The sequence below is a fragment of the Rhinoderma darwinii genome, chromosome 5 (genome assembly GCF_050947455.1).
Source record: "Rhinoderma darwinii isolate aRhiDar2 chromosome 5, aRhiDar2.hap1, whole genome shotgun sequence".
NCBI classification, from domain to species: Eukaryota; Metazoa; Chordata; class Amphibia; order Anura; family Rhinodermatidae; genus Rhinoderma; species Rhinoderma darwinii.
Genome location: NC_134691.1, coordinates 145,419,559 through 145,440,457, shown reverse-complemented (window position 1 = coordinate 145,440,457; position 20,899 = coordinate 145,419,559). Strand labels below are relative to the sequence as shown.

Here is a 20,899-nt window from a genome sequence, read left to right as displayed (position 1 = left end):
AGTTTTTCTTTTATTATTTAATTTGAATTCTTTTCCCTCTCCAAATTAAGTCATACCTTACAAATGCTTTTCTGGATGAATGGGCAAAAATTTACAACAGACACACTCCAATATATATATATATATTTTTCGAAAAACAGGGGATATTACATTTGAAAAAAAACATGTACAGTGACACCTCTCCAAAAGACCACCTTTTTAAAATGACCACCCTCCATCTAGACCAGATTTTTTTCTGTAACAGATTTTCAGTTCCCCTACATTGTATTTATATATTGACCCTCTTATTTGAAAGAACCACCCCTCTAATAGATTATTATTTACTGTAATTACGGGTGGTCGTCTAAGGGAGGTCTCACGTATATGACTCCTTTTATATTGGTGCTTTGCACATAGCAGGGTAGTACTGTATGTCTTTGAGGCCTGTACTAAATGCTGTAATTAAAATTACTGACCCTTGTAATAATATACGGACCGTAACAATTGCAGCAGTAATTATTTTACACAAAAGCGCTTAGCATGGGTCACATTCATACATTTCTCCTTTGTGTTTAGTCAAGAAATAAATACTGCAGACTGAGGCTCCTGATCTGTTAGCAGAAAGAAAGACTCATTGATTGTCGTCCCTATGCAGAGCTTTGGTGTGGTTACTCAGCACTGCTATGAAAAGCCGTTGACTCGGTTATTACACACACACATTCTCATTCTGCCAGCCGGTAGAACAGGAGCCAGGGGGAAGACTACAGTTCTGTTATTGAGCTCTTTCTAAAAACAGCACTTGCCTAATAAAGATATGTGGCTCGTGCGTTCACTGTTGGCCTTTTCCACACTATAAATACTCCTACTGAAGATCAGACAGGCTTTGCCTGTTTCAGGTTTATATCTGGTACACACACCGTGGAGCAAACAAGAAGGATATCTGCTCACCACTGCATTACAGGATTGGAGACTCTTAATCAGGTCTAAGGATGCCCAGAGTGGACGCAGACCTCAAGCTGGACTTTAAAGATGTCCTCTTCAGGCCAAAGAGGAGCAGCCTTAAAAGCCGATCAGAGGTGAGTTTTACTTCCACCATACTATAGTTGATATTTTGTGTGTTACTAAGTGTCATTACTTATTCAAGACACTTATTCAAGAATATTGGTTACTTTTTAAGGATGTTTTATACCGTAAAATTAGACAACAACCAATTTGTATCGATGTGTGGAGGTCCAAAGGCGATTTACATTTATAACACTTTCACAAATTCATAAAAATCCATAGGCGAACCAGCCAGCAGACATTTTAGCAGGTGTCTGCATACACTGAACTTGACTAAGAAGCTTTAGTTCTAATGGAAATTTCCACTTTTTTTCTTTGCTAATGAGAAATCTAGTTACACCTAAGACTTCGCAGCAGGCGGTGAGGAATGCAGGATTTGAGCCTTGTTGAGCTGCAGCCATTCTTTCACCTTCAGTATTTCACCTTGGCAGTGTCATAGTTCTAGTTGGAAGTAGATCAATCCGGGAATGGCATTTAGTAAGCTAAGTCTGCAGACGTAAAACCACAAATGACAATGGCAGCGGCAGCTTCTATTCAATAGCCTTACGTGCACTTTTCAGTAAACATTTTAGCGGTCAAGCGTTGGCTTAAGCTATAGTGAGGTACAATACTATTCCAACTCTTTTCTATGACTACCTCAAGTTTTCTTTAAAGGGGCAGAGCTTAGGTGTTGGAAACCCCGAGCTATTCTGTCGTACGGAGCTCATCCGTGTAGATGTGACAATGAAATTGCTTACATATATCTTAAGTATGTCTAAAGTCTAAGCTTTTTTTCTGCTGTTATCCTGTAACCCTTTAGAATACTTTTAGTACATTGACCTCCATTGTCCTGTTGTTCTGTGTCATGCATTTACTGTTTCTTCCATATTGTTATGAATTTACCCAAGCAATGCCACATGATATCAAGCAGCCCATGTAGTATAATGTTTATATATGTAAAGTATTATTGCATTTCTATATTTATGTCTGCATATAAGTAATCATATTTCTACATCAAATTACACTGATTGCAGTCATTGTTTATATTGTATATTGGAATTTGTCTGTAATAATATGCCTGCTACATAGATGAAAATCTTATGATTAGGTAATAGTTACAGTATATATATATATATATATATATATATATATATATATATATATATATATATATATTTATATATATTCAACCTGGGTGTATTTTTCTAAGCTTTGCAATGTGAAGTCACCTTCATGGCATTCTCGCTGCAGCAGATTGTATCAGGCATGTGCTCCATTCACTACAGACTGTGGGCGATTCCCTCTAGCATAGTGGATTTCTGGGAAATTGCTATGTCATATTCTAGTTGCTTTAGTCATTTATATGAAGCGTAGGTAATTCAAGGTAATTGATCTTCAAGGTCCCCCTTAATTTTCTTTCAGTGACAGACAGAAAGTAATTCACTACTGTGATGCACATATCTTGTCGCTGTAAAGCATCACTGCATTGCAGCTGTGTCTGCTTACTGCAGGTCTGTCAGAAGGATGGTCCTGCTTATATCTGGACAATGTTTTCTTGACAGTAATATGCACGCCCTTATGTCATTCTCTGTGCAGGGAAGCACTTGTATTTTCCTCTTGCTTGGTTCATTGGCTTGACTGGTTGATTTTTTTATGAGCAGTTAAGGATAATACAGCAGGCGGAACTGGTGGCACAACACGACTCCAACATGTCTAAAGCACAGGAACAATTAGCACGGGATACAGGATACAGGTAGCAGGGCACAAGGGAACAAAGAGAACAGGATAACACTAAGGGACCATTTGCAAGACTAACATAGGAAAACACAACAACGCTCAGGCAATGAGCAAAGGGGCAGTGCCCTTCTTATAGTCCAGGGTGATTTGGGAGTAATTAGTTAATTCTTAATATGTGTGTAAGGCCGAGAATGAGCTTGCGCGCGCACCCTAGTGGTCACTGCAGAACAGGACGGCCGCATGTGCTGGCATCTTTGGGGAGGAAGACATTGGCAGGATGAAAGGGGTCTGCGGTCTGTGATCGCGGCCGTTACTATAGCACCCTACACTTTTCAGTACTGTAAAAAAAAAAAAAATGTGCCAGACTTAAACCTCCTACATGTTTGCCAGAAGGACACCATTTGGGCATATGTCTGCACTAGGAGCGGGCAAATATTTCTGGTATGCAAGCTTGTTTTTGTCGAGCCGGAGCCAGGTAATCTGCCGCCTAGGTTCTTAACTTGTGGCACATGTTTCCACGAGGTACTCACAATGTGCTCATCTTTTGCTTCTAATAGGCAGCACTCTATAAGACCCTAGCCTTGGGGGTACTTAGATGTAATTATTTAAGTAGGGAATACTTGGCATAGGAACATTGAGAAAGACTGATCTACCTGACACAGATGTACTGGTTCTGACTCCCATCCCTCCAGAAGCAAAACAAGGAAGAAGCAACGCAATGCTCAGCAGTTTTTTTTGTTACCTTATTATTGATGCAAAAGTTCCTTTAAGCATGCCATTGAGGTTTTAACTTTTCACAGACTTCACCAGATGGAGATAACCCCCTTTACAGCATGCGCCAGCCACATATATTATGCTTACAGCCAGTACTAGCCACAGATTCCCCATTTACAGCCTGGGCCAGCCAAAGATGCCCATGTTACAGCCAGCCCCAGTCAAAGATGCCCCCCTTACAGTCTGCACCTTCCCCAGATGCCCCCATTACAGTGACAGCCATGTATATCTCCCACAAGTGACACACTGATGCCCACCACAGATACCTGTCATAATAGTGACAGCCAAAGATATCCCGTCTAACAATGACAACCACAGATGTCCTGCATAACAGGGACAGCTACAGATGCCCTCCATAACAGTGATACCACAACCACAGATGTCCAATAAATGGCCTCCACAATTCTAGAAAGGCTTTCCACAAGATTTTGGAGTGTGTCTGCGAAAATTTGTGCCCATACAGCCAAAAGAGCATTTGTGAGGTCAGACTATGATATTGGATGAGAGGGTCTAGCTCACAATCTGCATTCTAGTTCATCCCGAATGTGTTTGATGGAGTTGAGGTCAGGGCCCTGTGTGGGCCAGTGAAGTTTCCACAGACCAAACTCACCCAACCATGTCTTTATGGACCCTCTCATCATCATGTAAAACCATTCCATAATGCCCTCACTGGCACCAATGTAAATAAAACGCTTCAATATAACTAAAAACAAGCAAACTGCAGGCAAGACTAACTCCGTAAGACTATGTTCACACATGCCATATTTGTTGCTAATTTTTAGTGCAGATTCCATACCAAAATCCTGCAAAAAGTACAGTGAAAACATAATCCACATGCATAGCTCCAAACCATCCCAGATCCGGTGGGACAGTCCCGGTTTCTCACCGCTGTCCCGCCTTTCCTGGGTGGTCTGAAAAATGTTGGAAAGAGGGGGGATCCGCAGAGCAGCTGTATCAAAACAGCTGATCGCTGCTGACAAGCGCCCTGCATGCCGGACGACTGCAACAGCAGGAGGTAGGAGGTCTTGCGGTGCATTCTGACTGGGGTCGATGCCTGCCCGGTCGTGGACCAATCCAGTCACCTGACCTGTCATCTGATCTTACCGGTCAGGTGACAGGTCAGGTGACTTGACTGGTCCAGTCAGAAAGCCGCCTCAAGACCTCCTGCCTTCTCCTAATGGTGAGTGACGTCAGGCAGAGCGGAGAGTGGTAGCAGTAGGCTACCTCAAGAGGGGGCTGTGTGTGGTGCTATCTACAAGGGGGGCTCTGTGTGGCACTATCTACAAGGCAGCTGTATGTGGCGCTATCTACAAAAGGGCTGTTTGTGGCGCTATTTACAAGGAGGGCTGTGTGTGGCGCTATCTACAAGGGGTAGATCAATTGTATAGAGGTTCAGATAGCACCAGATACGGGGTGGGGGGGGGAGAGAGAAGGGTTTTGCACGGATAGGGGCCCAACCCGATAATGATTATAAAAAAAGTATCTGGCTCACCAATTTCAAATAAAGGTAATTTTTATTTTTTAATGCCAGTGGCAGAATGCGCTGTGTCATGGCGCCATGACACAGCCTCCAGCCGCTATAACATTACAAAGCGCTCGTTCATGCAGTGTACCCAGCACAGCTCAGTGCCTGAAGAAGGTCGCTTAGACCAAAACGTTGCACTCTGCCACTGGCATTAAAAAGTAAAAATTAACTTTTTATACTATCTACAAGAGGGGCTGTGCGTGGCGCTATCTACAAGGGGGCTGTGCGTGGCGCTATCTTTAACGGGGGCTGTGTGATGCGCTATCTACAAGCGGTCTGTGCATGGTGTTATCTACAAGGGGGTCTGTGCGTGGCGCTATTTACAAGGGGGCTGTGCGTGGTGCTATTTACAAGTTGCGCTGTGTGGCGCTATCTACAAGGGGGGCTGTGCATGGCGCTATTTACAAGGGGGGCTATGTATGGCGCTATTTACAAGGGGGCTGTGTGGTGCTATCTACAAGGGGGCTGTGTGGAGCTATCTACAGGGGGCTGTGTGTGGAGCTATATACAGCGGGGCTGTGTGTAGAGCTATTTACAAGAGGGCTGTGTGGCGCTATCTACAGGGGGGCTGTGTGTGGTGCTATTTACAAGGGGGCTGTGTGTGGTGCTGTCTACAAGGGGGGCTGTGTGTCGGGCTATCTACAGGGGGGCTTTGTGTGGAGCTATCTACAGGGGGGCTGTGTGTGGAGCTATCTACAGGGGGGCTGTGTGTGGTGCTATTTACAAGGGGGCTGTATGTAGAGCTATCTACAGGGGGGCTGTGTGTGGAGCTATCTACAGGGGTGCTGTGTGTGGAGTTATCTACAAGAGGGGCTGTGTGTGGCGCTATCTACAGGGGGTGTGTGTGGCGCTATCTACAGGAGGGCTGTGTGTGGTGCTATCTACAACGGGGGCAGTGTGTGGTGCTATTTACAGGGGAGATGTGCGTGGTGCTATTTACAGGGGGGATCTGTGTGTCGCTATTTACAAGGGGGCTGTGTTTTATGCTATCTACAGGAGGGCTGTGTGTAGAGCTATCTAGAAGCGGTCTGTGCGTGGTGTTATCTACAAGGGGGCCATGCGTGGCGCTATTTACAAGGGGGGCTGTGCGTGGCGCTATTTACAAGTTGCGCTGTGTGGCGCTATCTACAAGGGGGCTGTGCATGGAGCTATTTACAAGGGGGGCTATGTGTGGTGCTATATACAAGGGGGCTGTGTGGCACTATCTACAAGGGGGCTGTGTGTGGAGCTATCTACAGGTGGCTGTGTGTGGAGCTATCTACAGGGGGCTGTGTGTGGAGCTATTTACAAGAGGGCTGTGTGGCGCTTTCTACAAGGGGGGCTGTGCGTGGATCTATTTACAAGGGGGCTGTGTGTGGCGCTATATACAGGGGGGCTGTGTGTGGTGCTATTTACAAGGGGGCTGTGTGTGGTGCTGTCTACAAGGGGGGTTGTGTGTGGGGCTATCTACAGGGAGGCTTTGTGTGGAGCTATCTACAGGGGGGGCTGTGTGTGGAGCTATCTACAGGGGGGATGTGTGTGGAGCTATCTACAGGGGGCGGTGTGTGGAGCTATCTACAGGGGGGCTGTGTGTGGAGCTATCTTCAAGGGGCTGTGTGTGGAGTTATCTACAAGAGGAGCTGTGTGTGGCGCTATCTACAGGGGTTGTGTGTGGCGCTATCTACAGGGGGTTGTGTGTGGCGCTATCTACAGGGGGCTGTGTGAGGTGCTATCTACAAGGGCGGTAGTGTGTGGCGCTATTTACAGGGGGTTGTGCGTGGCGCTATTTACAAGGGGGCTGTGTTTGGTGCTATCTACAGGAGGGCTGTGTGTAGAGCTATCTATAGGGGGCTGTGTGTGGAACTATCTACAGGGGGGCTGTGTTTGGAGCTATCTACAGGGGGGCTGTGTGTGTAGCTATCTATAGGGGGCTGTGTGTGGAGCTTTCTACAGGGGGGCTGTGTGAGCAGCTATCTACAAGGGGTCTGTGCGTGGCGTTATCTACAAGGGGGTCTGTGCATGGTGCTATTTATAAGGGGGGCTGTGCATGGCGCTATTTACAAGTTGGGCTGTGTGGCACTATCTAGAAGGAGGGCTGTGCATGGCGCTATTTACAAGGGGGGCTATGTGTGGCGCTATTTACAAGGGGGCTGTGTGCCGCTATCTACAAGGGGGGCTGTGCGTGGCTCTATTTACAAGGGGGGCTGTGTGTGGCGCTATCTACAGGGGGCTGTGTGGTGCTATTTACAAGGAGGCTGTGTGTGGTGCTGTCTACAAGGGTGGCTGTGTGTGGAGCTATCTACAGGGAGGCTTTGTGTGGAGCAATCTACAGGGAGGCTTTGTGTGGAGCTATCTACAGTGGGGCTGTGTGTGGAGCTATCTACAGGGGGGTTGTGTGTGGCGCTATTTACAGGGGGGATGTGCGTGGCGCTATTTACAGGGGGGATCTGTGTGTCGCTATTTACAAGGGGGCTGTGTGTGGAGCTATCTACAGGAGGGCTGTGCGTGGCACTATCTTCAAGGGGGGCTGTGTGATGCGCTATCTACAAGCGGTCTGTGCGTAGTGTTATCTACAAGGGGGTCCGTGCGTGGCGCTATTTACAAGGGGGACTGTGCGTGGCGCTATTTACAAGTTGCGCTGTGTGGCGCTATCTACAAGGGGGGCTGTGCATGGCGCTATTTACAAGGGGGGCTATGTGTGGTGCTATCTACAAGGGGGCTGTGTGGCGCTATCTACAAGGGGGCTGTGTGTGGAGATATCTACAGGTGGCTGTGTGTGGAGCTATCTACAGGGGGCTGTGTGTGGAGATATTTACAAGAGGGCTGTGTGGTGCTATCTACAAGGGGGGCTGTGCGTGGCTCTATTTACAAGGGGGCTGTGTGTGGAGCTATCTCCAGGGGGGCTGTGTGTGGAGCTATCTACAGTTGGCCGTGTGTGGAGCTATCTACAGGGTGGCTGTGTGTGGAGCAGGGGGGCTGTGTGTGGAGTTATCTACACGGGGGCCATGTGTGGAGCTATCTACAGGGGGGCTTTGTGTGGAGCTATCTACAGGGGGATGTGTGGAGCTATCTACAAGGGGGGCTATGTGTGGTGCTATCTACAGGGGGACTGTGTGCGGAGCTATCTACAGGGGGGACATGTGTGCCGTTATCTACAGGGGGGCTGTGTGTCGAGCTATCTACAGTGGGGGCTGTGTGGAGCTATCTACAAGGGGGGCTGTGTGTGGCGCTATCTACAGGGGGGGCTGTGTGTGGAGCTATCTCCAGGGGGGCTGTGTGTGGCGCTATCTACAGGGGGGATGTGTGTGGCGTTATCTACAGAGGGGGCTGTGTGTGTATATATCTACATGGGGGCTATGTGTGGCGCTATCTAAATGGGGGCTGTGTGTGGCGCTATCTACAAGGGGGGCTGTGTGTGGCGCTATCTAAAAGGGGGACTGTGTGTGGCACGATTTATAGGGGGGCTGTGTGTGGAGCTATCTACAAGGAGGGCTGTGTGTGGAGCTATCTACAGGAGGGCTGTGTGTGGAGCTATCTACAAGGGGGGGGCTGTGTGTGGCGCTATCTACAGGGAGGCTGTGTGTGGGGCTATCTCCAGGGGGGGGGCTGTGTGTGGAGCTATTTCCAGGGGGGCTGTGTTTGGAGCTATCTACAGGGTGGCTGTGTATGGAGCTATATACAGGGGGGCCGTGTGGGGAGCTATCTACAAGGTGGCCGTGTGTGGAGTTATCTACAGGGGACTTTATGTGGAGCTATCTACAACGGGGGCTGTGTGTGGTGCTGTCTACAGGGGGACTGTGTGTGGATCTATCTACAGGGGACTGTGTGTGGTGCTATCTACAGGGGGGACGTGTGTGGCATTATCTACAGGGGGGCTGTGTGTGGAGCTATTTTCACGGGGGCTGTGTGTGGCGCTATCTAAAAGGGGGGCTGAGTATGGCGCTATCTAACAGGGGGGCTGTGTCTAGCACTATCTACACACAGCCCCTCTTCTAAATATTACTCACTTTATTTTTTTGTTTTGCCTGTTCCACTGGACTGTTTGGACTATGTCGTATATTCATTGGACTACTGCGATGACCTACATTTTTTTTAAATAAAATGGTGTAAGAGGGTTGTGTGGGGGAGTTCTTATTTCAATTAAAAAATATTTTCTTATGTCTCTGTGTTTTTTAAAATACTTTATTACTACCTTAGTAATGGCAGTTGTCTGATTGAAAACTTCTATTACTAAGGTGGGGCTTAGTGTTAGCCAGTAAAAAGGCTGCAACTAACCCCCCATTATTACCCCGGTACCCACTGCCAACAGGGGTGCTGGGAAGAGCTGGGTGTGATCCAGTACCTGACCATCTGTAGTGATGGTCGGGCAATGGGGCGGCAGCAGGCAGTTATTATGAGGCTGGAAAGGGCCCAAAAATGTGGCCCTTCTCAGCCTGGTGATGCTAGGTTGCTGCTATGTTCCATCTGGCTGGTTATAAAAATGGGGGAACCCTACTTCGTTCTTTCTAATTATTTTTATTTATTTATTGTTAAATTACGTGGGTTCCCCCCTATTTTTCATAACTAGCCAGATACAACACAGCAGCAGCAGCCTAATATTACCAGGGCGTGAAGGGCAACTGTTTGGCCTTTCCCAGCCTAATAATACCAGCCTGCGGCCGCCCCAGTGCCAGACCATCACCACAGAAAGTCGGGGGATCCCACGTCGTTTTTTTTAAAAAAATTAAGAAAACAACATTGCATCCTCCCCATTTTCATAGCCAGTCAGATACAGCATAGCAGCAGGCTAACATTACCTGGGTGGGAAGGGCCACTGTTTCTGGCCTCTCCCAGCCTAATAATACATTGAAATTGTTGTATTATACGTCAAGACCATCACTGTGGTAATACATTTTCTCCAAAGAAAAAAAATTATAATAATTTATTTATTTATTTTTAAAAAATTTCTCTTTATTTTTTTATTTTTTACTATTAAAGAGAGACAAAGATCTTCTTATATGTAGAAATGTAATGGAGGAATGATTGTTGAGGGAGAGTTATAACATATGAGTCCAAACTCTCCAATTCCAGATCTTGTGGGTCCAGTCATATAATATCACTGACACTCTAAAAAGAGAAGAGAACAAAAAAAGGAATTTATTCCCTTATACAAAACTGTATAGACTCATACAGGGTTTACACATAAAAAGTATTTCAACTACCATCCCACGATATCAACAGGATCCCGGGAGAGAAGATCAGGAAGAGCATAGATTGTCAAAGATTAATATAATATCAGATGGTTATAAGAGAAGTAGAGATAGGTTGATCTAGATATTATTTATAAACACTCAGTGTGTAGTCTACATTTAAACCATATGGATATAAAGAATAGAGTTTATTTATCCACTGAAGTTCACGTTGCTTCAAGATTAACTCCCTATTACCACCTTGTTTTGGTGGGGGTACCCTATCAATGATAGTAAATTTAAGATGTGGGACCTGATGTCCTGCCTCTAAAAAATGTCGTGCTACCGGTAACTCCACCTTCTTAGTGCGTATACTTGATTTGTGATTATTCAGTCTAATGCGACATTCCGTCGTCGTTTCACCCACGTAAATCAAGTTACATGGACATTTGTAGCACATAGATCACAAAGTCACTCTTGCACATATAGAAGGCATTGATATTAAAGGATTTGTGTGTAATTGGATGTATAAAGGTATCACCTTTTATCATAGATGGACAATTATCACAAGAAAGGCAAGGAAAATATCCTTTGCGTACTACAGTAGTCCGTCCTATATCACTTTTACTAACATCAGTTTTAACCAATCTGTCTCTTAAATTGTAAGGTCTACTATATGAAAATAGAGGGGGGGGGGGGATTAAATTCCAAAACGTTGTCATAATAATTGCCTAAGACCTGCCAATATTTTTTTATTATTCCTGCTACATTAGAGCTCTCTACATGAAATGTAGACACCATTGGAAGTCTCCTAGGTTGTGTCATTCTCTTATTGTTCTGACATAACTCATCTCTATTTAGTCGTTTAACCTTCTCTAAATGTTTATTTACAATTCTTGGTGGGTAACCCCTACTAAGAAATCTCTCAGTCATTTGATCCAGTCTAATGTCAAGATCCCTTCTGTTATCAACTATCCTCTTTACCCTAAGCAATTGACTATAGGGCAAGGATTTAATCATTCCACCCAGATAGTGGCTGTCAAAGCTCAGTAGAGTGTTACAATCAGTTGGTTTTATGTAAAGGTCAGTCTTCAGTCTCCCATCACAAATATGGACCATAGTGTCCAAAAAATTCAGGTTAGTATCTGAAACCATAATGGTAAACTTAATATCCGGATCTATATTATTAAGGGTCTCAAAAAATTGATCCAAGTCAGAAGTGTCACCTGTCCAAATTAAGAAGACGTCATCAATCTAACGCCACCATCTCAGCACATGGCTGAAGTGGGGGGACGACGACACATAGACAGACGTCTCCTCAAGGTCTGCCATGACAATGTTAGCATAAGTAGGTGCAACATTTGAACCCATGGCGGTACCTCTGCGTTGCATGTAAAATTCATCATTGAACAAGAAATAGTTGCATGTAAGTACAATCTCAAGAAGACCCAAAAGGAAATTTTTACAATCTGGTGTGAAGTTAGTTTGCTCAAGTACCTTGTTCACACTGCTAAGGCCCCTTTCATGATTAATCGATGTATAAAGACTGGTCACGTCAAGCTAGACCAGTTTAGCTCCAGTAGGAACAGAAATCTCCTTAATTTTGTTCAAAAAGTTCGTAGTATCTCTAATGTACGATTTAGCTGATATAGCAAATCTTCGAAGGACTTTGTCCAGAAAAATGGCCATTGGACTTAGGAGGGATTCCCTACCCGAGACTATAGTATATGTGAAGTGTACATGTGTGTGTATATATAGTGTGTGTGATGTGTATATATAGTGTATGTGATGTGTACATGTGTGTGTGTATATATAGTGTATGTGATGTGTACATGTGTGTGTGTGTATATATAGTGTATGTGAAGTGTACATGTGTGTATATATAGTGTGTTTATAGTGTGTTTGAAGTGTACGTACGTACGTACGTACGTACGTACGTACGTACGTGTGTGTGTGTGTGTGTGTGTATATATATATATATATATATATATATATATAAAAGGGGAGAGCGCTATAGCTGTTGTATGTATTTCACTCGTAGTTTAAATACTGCAGATTTTACCAATGGATTTAGTTGTGGTAAGGGCTCGTCCACACGCTCCTGAATTGCTGCGTTTTTTCCGGCCGGAAAAAACGCAGCAGAATACAGTAGCAGCATAGTGGGAGACATTTAACAAATGTTATCCACACGCTGCGTAAAATTTCCGAGCCGAAATTGACCTGCGGTGCATAATTTACAGACCGCAGCATGTCAATTCCTGCTACGGAAAGTGTGCAGAATTGCTGCGTTTTTCATAGGAGACGTCTCCATCTTCTAACATTAAGAAAAACACAGCAATTTACGCAACATTTTCTGTCGCAAACACCGCAGGAAATGGTGTGTTTTTGCCACAGCGGAAAGCCTTTCACTTTCAAACGGAATTGCTGCAAAAATTTTCTCCAGCAATTCCGTTGTGTGCAGACAAGCCCTAAATCCGCAGCACAAGGACTTCTCCACACGTATTGGAATTGCTGCAGAAAATGGAGCGGATTTTGCGGCGTTTTTCTCAATGTTGGGAGATAGTGACATCTCCCCTGAAAAATGCAGCAATTCAGTCCACTTTCCGCAGCAGGAATTGACATGATGCAGTACGAAAAATACGCACCGCAGTTAAACTTCTTGTCAGAAATTTTATGCAGCGTATGGATAGGATTTGATAAGTATCACCCACTTTGCTGCTACTGTATTCTGCGTATTTTCTATCCGCAACTCTGGATGGAAAGTACGCAGCAATTCCGTTACGTGTGGACAAGCCCTAATGCAGTAGCAGCAGAGTGGGTGAGATTTGAACAAATCTCACCCACACGATGAGTGGAAAAAAAGCTCTGAAATTTACCTGCGGTCCGTTTTTTTAATCCGCAGGATGTTAATAGTATTTGCAGAAACGCTGCAACAAATAGCAGATTTTGTGGGTTTTTTTGCGGCGGAAATGCAGCGATTCCTTGTGACTGCTGCAGCCAATCGCAGGCTGCAGCGGTCACATGGGATGAAACACCATGCCAGGCTGCAGGATGTAGGAGGTAAGCGTCGCTATGGTAAGTATCCATTTTTTCTGCTCAGTTTTCCGCAGCGGCCATTCCTGGCCGAAAAACTGCACCACAATTCGCTGCGGTTTTTCAGCTGGAAATCCCTGCAGTGCACAGGGCGTATACGCTGTATGCTTTTACACAACGTATCCGTCCTGTATGAACATACCCGTACAGTATATACATATAGTAGCTGTTGTCTTGCAACGATACAGCTGCAAACCACGTCAATAAGCTGCATTCCCACGAGTCAGTGCAGTTTTCAAATGATTGTTAATGTCCATGCAGTTTTTTGAAAACCATAACAATCACTTGGAAACCGCACCGACTTTTGATAAAACTGCATGTGCTGCGTGTTGTACTAGACGATGGTTGTTAGTAAAGATCTGATTGTTTGCATTAAAGGCTGTGTACCCCTTTGAAGTGGATTTTTTTTTTAAATAAAATAGTCAGTGCAACTTTATAAATCGTTTTTATTAAAAAAAACTTTACTTTTTGAGATACAGCTGCTCTGTATCCTGTATACACAGCAGCTGTATCTTACGCTAAATCCTGAACACGTCAGGTGCATGGGACCGACAGGTTCAGTTTCAGGGTGTCTCTGACATGCAGGTTCCACCTATAATAGATCACATCTAAGTTACGTAAATGTGATAGATTACAGGTGGATACAGTCGACTACTCTATTGATTCCGCCAGAAAAACTGAAACCTTGCGAAATGGAGACAAATTGAAACCATTAGCAACGGAAGCATTACCATTGAAATCAATGATAATAGTAACGGAAAGCTATGGTTTCTATTTGGTTTCCGTTCGTGGGTTCCCCTGACGGAAAGGTCTGATAGAACCCATGAACGGAGCCCCGACGCAGGTCTGAATGAAGCCTAATTATTATTGTATGATCTGTACATGGAGGGTACTATTTTTTGGGGTATAAGCAACTCCCAGTATATCATTACCATTGTTCAGGTCATACTGGAAGCTGCTAACCTGACTTTGCAAATGATCTCTGTACTGAAATGTATTTGTACTGAGCTTGGTCCTGGTGTTGTATATATGTATCGAGCTTTGTTCTGGTGTTGTATATGTATATATATATATATATATATATATATATACTGAGCTTTGTTCTGGTACTGTATATATGTACTGAGCTTTGTTCTGATGCTGTATATATATGTACTGAGCTTTGTTCTGGAGCTGTATATATGTACTGAGCTTTGTTCTGGTGATGTATATATGTACTGAGCTTGGTACTGGTGCTGTATATATGTACTGAGCTTGGTTCTGGTGTAGAGCAGATGGCATTGTTGCAATTCATTGTATGTTTAATCAGAACCTGTCTAGTAGTTTTAACCCCTTGAACCTCCACCATGCAGTAATACATGACCTGACAATATTTCCAAACATTCCCCTGTATGTTTGTTTCAGATGCAGCAAAATATTTAAAATCAACTTTTAAAATAGTGCACGCTATATGCTAATTACTATATAAAGGGTCATGGGTCGGTGCCGCTATCCTGTAGACTCACACAATCCTAACTGCAAACCCACCTTTCCATGCTTGGTTGACATCCCCCTTGGCTGTTATACATCACTACCAGTCTCCTCCAACTTTCTTGGATGCACCATTGCCTTGTACTCCATGAACATGCACCATTCAGCGAGTTGTATTCTGCCCGGCTTCATCACTGCACCGCACATGCCAGGGGGGTACAAGGCAAAGGAGAAGGCTGGTAGTAATGTAGAACAGTCAGGGGGATCCCAATCAAGATCTGGGGGGGGGGGGGTACCATTTCAATTTTCGTCTCAGGCAGCAGAAAAGCTAGAATTGGCCCTGGGACGGTGGCGCCACTGAAACCAGCTGTCACCACCCCCTCATGAAATGACGCTGATTGGCAGGAAAACTTGCCCCGCCAATCAGCGCCTTTCAACGATGCTAGCAGCGCGATGACGTCATCGCACCGCTTCTGTTGTTGAAAGGCGCTGAACGACAGGAAGTCATTCTGCCCTGCCAATCAGTGCCGTCGTTCAGCCCAAGCAGACCTGCTCAGAAAAGAGCAGGCCTGCAATGACATAGGATGACATGGGAACGGGATCGAGGTGAGTATGTAAAGTTGTGTTTTTTTTGGTCTTTTTTTTCCACTTAAAAGTGTGAGCAGCATTATTTACGGGGGGAGAGCTGTATGTGGGGCACTATATACAGGGGAGCTATATGTGGGCCACAATCTACAGGAGAGGCTATATGTGAAGCACTATCTACAGAGGGGGCCATATGTGGGACACTATCTACAGAGGGGGCCATATGTGGGACACCATCTATAGGGGGGGGCTATATGTGGGGCACTATATACAAAAAATCCTCTAGAATAATGAGCATGTACATTATTCTCGTGGAAAAGCAGTGGATTCGTTGGAGTTGGGGCTATCAGGAACTATTCCTCTTTTCATTTACACCTGTTTTAATAAATCTCCCCATGTCTTGTATAGATGAAAGGTGCTCCCATGTACTCCAGCCCAACACTGGTGGCTGCGTATGGCCTGCGGTGGGCCTGTGTGCTTAAAAATGCCAGGGCTGATTTTAAGTCCCAGTCCGGCCCTGCCTTCATGTAACTCTGCTACCAGTCAGCTGAAAAGTCATCCACCACAGGGAAAAATGTTTCCCCATCATGTCTGATGCCCAGGTGTTTCTTTGTGGAAACATTTGGCGGATGATTTTTCCATTGACCGGTAGCAGAGTTATCCAACTGGAAAAAAATTCCCCATCATGTAACTCTGCTACCTGACAATTGAAAAGTCATCCGCCACAGGGTCTCCCTCTTGACTTTCATTTTTCTCAGCCTTTTGGTTTGTCCTGCAGCTGCTGCTGCCGTGATGATCAAATGTTATACCCAAGTTAGGAAAAGTAACATAAAGACAATATAACCTGATCCATAATATTGGTGATATCCATATTTTTTTTTTTGCAAGTCTAGAGATCCGCAGTGAGAATATGATGTTGTTATTTGAAGAAGGATCTGGCCGTGATTTGATGTGCTTATGCGGGATATTGGGCGTGGTTAGGGGGCATGACTTAAAAATATCCCTCTTTTCCAAATTCAAAAGTTGGGGTGGTATGTCCACATGTAGCAGAAAAACATCCACATAGATTTAAGGGAATGTGGCACATTTTTAAATACATTTTCATTCTCTGTCTGTTGCAGATTTCTTCTTAATTTTGCTGTAGATTTCATCTATTGCTTTTTTTGATGCAGGGATGTGTGCGATTTTAAACAGATACTCGTCCGTACAAATGGGATGGAATTTATAGCCTGCTTGTTGAGAGCTGGAATATTGAATTCCTGTGTGTCCCTGGCAAATGACTGTATGGAGTCCATGAATTTATAATGACAGACCAGCCTATGATAGTGCCATTTTTAAAGGGGTTTTCCAACAATGAATATGCATCAGCTATCCACAGGACAGGTGATAAATGTATGATCCCTGGAGTCGCTGGAGTCTGCTGGGACCTCCACCGATCACTGAAATAGTGGGTACCGATCTCCGTTCCTCCTCTGCACGATCGCAGTGAGGAGGTTTTTGAATGAAGTGACAGAAACAGCCCAGCGATACACTCAACTGTGATGTCACTTTACTTAATTTGGGGGTAACCAAATGTCACCGCGGAACCCTTGTTTCAACAGTTTGTCCAGTATTAGAAAAAAAGACTTGAATGGGTCTGAGTTGCAATACCAGACACATCTTATGGACAGAGGTGGTGCTGTTTCTGAAAAAAAAAAATCTAATCCTGGAAAAGCCCTGTAATGATAGGATAATGTTACAAAAAATGTTGCATAAAATTCTATAGATTCAGGAATTTGTACTGTGTTTTATAGGTTGATCTGGTGCGCACATTTACATTCCGCAACTCCAAGCAGACTTATACTGGGATTCCTATCATTGCAGCTAATATGGACACTGTAGGTACATTTGAAATGGCAAAAGCTTTGAGCAAGGTAAGTTTCTTTTAAATCAATTTAAACACAAAATGATTGGAAAATATTTTTTGAGCTTGGATACAAGAAACAATCCCTGCTATCTCCTCCTGCTGTCCTGTTTGTCTGTCAATCTTGTGTTTGCTACTCTTATGCCTATGCACCCTGTGTGGCAGATTAAATTTAGTCAATGATCGGGCAAATGAGCGTTCAAAGAACACGTGTTGCCGATAATTGCCCTATGTAAACAGGGCAGCGATCAGCAGATGAACGAGCTCATCAGCTGATCGAATCGTTTTAAATGTCCAAAATATTATCGTTGTCGGCAGCTCATCTCCCTGTGTATACAGCGAGACGTGCTGCCGACATGATAAAAATGTATGGAGACGAGCGATCAGAGTAATGAGCGCTCTTCCCCATACTAGCTCCTTGTGAAAGGAGATAACGAGCGCCGATCAATGAGCTGTGTCGTTGATCGGCGCTTGTTTACACGGCCCATGTCAGGCCATGTAATACCAGTTTTACAGAGCAAATTCATCTTTACAGCTAGTAAATCAAACTCTTCCACTTAGGGTCTCCATTCATTTCAAAAGACAGAACATTCGGGCAGAAAAATAGCTATACACATTGTAATACATGCAATATTTTACTAAGCATGTAGGGCAAATTAATTTCCTTCAGAAGCCCTTCCAGGAGTGAGCTTACCCAGATTAATGAGTCCAGTTGCTAAAAGCTACTAGCATGTCCACAGTTTACCTGCAAGAGAAATTAAAATTAAAATTACTGTTTGTGCAACTGCACCAGGAGCACAACGCACTTACCGGGTGCATACTGCACACCATTGATATTAAGTTCAATGTGGCACTGTACAGGTTCATGGCCATATTCAGTTATGTACAGAAAATACTGCACCCATAGATTGCTATGTGCCACTACTGTAACTTCAAGTGCCTCTGACTTTATATGTGTTTTTCTCATAGATTATGTATGGATCCCAAAAATGGATCACGCAGATCCAGAATATGGCCCACATGGAACTCTATAGGCCCATACTGTGCAACTGTATGCCTCAGATCTTATACAGTTTTTTTCTTACTGATACGGAAAACAAAATTGAACATGCAGTATTATGGAGGTATTAGCCTTTAGGGTATGTTCACACACACTATTTACGGACGTAATTCGGGCGTTTTAGCCCAGAATTACGTCCGAAAATGCGCCTCAATAGCGTCGGCAAACATCTGCCCATTCATTTGAATGGGTCTTACGATGTTCTGTTCAGACGGTAATTTTTTTTACGCCCCGCTGTCAAAAGGTGGGGCGTAAAAAAGACGCCCGCGTCAAAGAAGTACCTGTCACTTCTTGGGACGTAATTGGAGCCGTTATTCATTGACTCCAATGAAAAGCAGCGCCAATTACGTCCGTAATGGACGCGGCGTTCAAGCGCCTGCACATGCCGTTACGGCTGAAATGACGGGGCTGTTTTCTCCTGAAAACAGGCCCGTAATTTCGGCCGTTACAGACGCTGTAGTGTGAACATACCCTTAGAGTAAAATACAGTACCTCATGTAGACACCATAATGTGGCACACAAGGTGCTTATAGATCCATAACACATGTGGCTTTGTCATGTGAATGAGCCCTAAGACAGGATTCGACTGGCACTTTTTTAATTTGAAAAGAAAATAATGGGTTAAAAAACAAACAAATTGTTAAAAAGATCAAATGCAATGGATAAAAACCTGCTACATTGTTTTACATATTTATATTATCTTTACCACTCAGGTAAATAACGGTTAGCAGAATTAGACAGCAATCTATAAATGTAACATCCAGTAATAAAATGTCAAACCGGCAGATTTTCGGGCTACAACGAGCGCCGATCGGCAATGTAGCAAGTCGATTGGCGATTGCGTAGCTACATTTACATTAAGCAATTATCTGTACTGTATGTGCCAGAACGTACGTTAATACGATCATTGGGCACATAGTGTCATTATTGTCTGCAGCACATCCCTGTTTACGTGGAGAGATGTGCTGTCGATAACCAATCATTTATAACCTTGCTTAAAAGATCTGATCAGCCGACAAATGAGCGTCTGCATGTTACACGAGCCAATGATCGGGAACGAGCATTTGTATGAGCGCTTGTTCACGCAATCATTAGTTTTTGTAAAAGGGCATTTATCTATACCAGCAATAGGTTTAACATTTTTTTCTTTTATCTCCTTTAAACTGTTACTGAACAGCGTACTCTAAATGAAGCGTCAATCAAACTTTGTCGGTGTAGCTATCTAGAGTTAATTTCAGAAATTTTGGGATCCACAGAAAGTTTGAAAATAGGTGATTAAATATCCAGCAACAGAAAGAAAGCTGCAAAAGTTTGTTGAGAATTCTTATTATGCCTAATATTTATGCATATTGAGTAGTGCATGTTCTTTACATAAATCCATCATGCAACATCATGCATTCAGTATATGAGTAAATGGTGAATGCGCTTTGCTAAATAAACCAATCTTCTTTTTTTTCATTAAGCATACATTATTTACTGCAATTCACAAGCATTATACATTAGAAGACTGGAAGAATTTTGCCTCCACGTCTCCTGAATGCCTTGAGGTATGAATACTTTAAATCTTTACGTCAGAAAAATTTAGAATTTCTGATTTTAATAACTAAGTGATGCACAACCTTAAAAAATTTTGAATGTATAAATGTTATTTGCACTGAACAAAGAACTAATTCAATTTTTTTTGCGTTGGTCATTGGACCCACTTCTAGAACTCTTAACTGTAATTTAAATATATATAAATCTGAAAGATGACAGTAAAGAATTAAACCCATTGCTCTAAGTATCCCAAATATATAACCTCAGATTTCCTAACGTACTGAAAAACCTATATGTCAACTGACAATTAAAAATTGGTGTACTGCTTGCCTGGGAATTGATGAACTTATGTGGAGCATTTATCGCTGCCAATTCCAAAGTAGCGCTCTGGAGAAAATGTGCCATTAAATTGGCCCCAATATTCCTGAGAGTAAGCCACAGAAGTTGTGCCTCATAAGTGCCCCAGCCACAGATGCCCCCACCAGTGCCTCAGATGCCCCCATCAGTGCCTGCAACAGTTTATGAAAATCTGTAAAACAGTAGCAGGATTTTCGGCAGTATAGACCTAAAAAATTCAGTACTATACCAACAAAATCAGAACACTTGGAGGGTATGAAAATGTCATAATGCCATCGGTACCTTAGAAGTTGGTGAGAAAGCTGTGTATAGCCAGTTTATATGTTTTCTAAGAAAAAAAATTGCATTTATGACAATAATATTTCATGATGAACCTACATAAAAATGACCCAGATTATCGTCTGGATAATATCACTGGGACAAAATTTACTATTTGTGTTGCACCAGAATTATGGCCTAAGTTGTACCTTCGATTTGGCCCAAATCATTTTAGACAAATTTATCAATGAAATGCACAAAAAAGAAAACAGCTGTTTGCGACTCACTCGACAAAGGGCGTGTCTTACGTATAATGGGGCATAGCTTAAGATGTATAAAAATTTTGGTCTAAACTAAACCAATCAAGAAGTGGTATAAAGTGATAGAGTCTAAAAGTGCGCAAAATTCATCATCCAAAATGAGCCACTGGGATC

General features: G+C 43.6%; 1 protein-coding gene across 1 annotated transcript in view; it reads left to right on the top strand.

Annotated features, from left to right (window-relative positions):
* Positions 1-721: 721 nt before the first annotated feature.
* Positions 722-20,899, top strand: part of GMPR (guanosine monophosphate reductase) — a 79,010-nt gene continuing 58,832 nt past the window's right edge. The window contains exons 1-3 of the mRNA XM_075826609.1: positions 722-1,055; positions 17,145-17,264; positions 19,778-19,861. Coding sequence (XP_075682724.1) covers positions 969-1,055; positions 17,145-17,264; positions 19,778-19,861 — 291 coding nt within the window. The 5' untranslated portion in view covers positions 722-968. The remainder of the gene's footprint in view (positions 1,056-17,144; positions 17,265-19,777; positions 19,862-20,899) is intronic.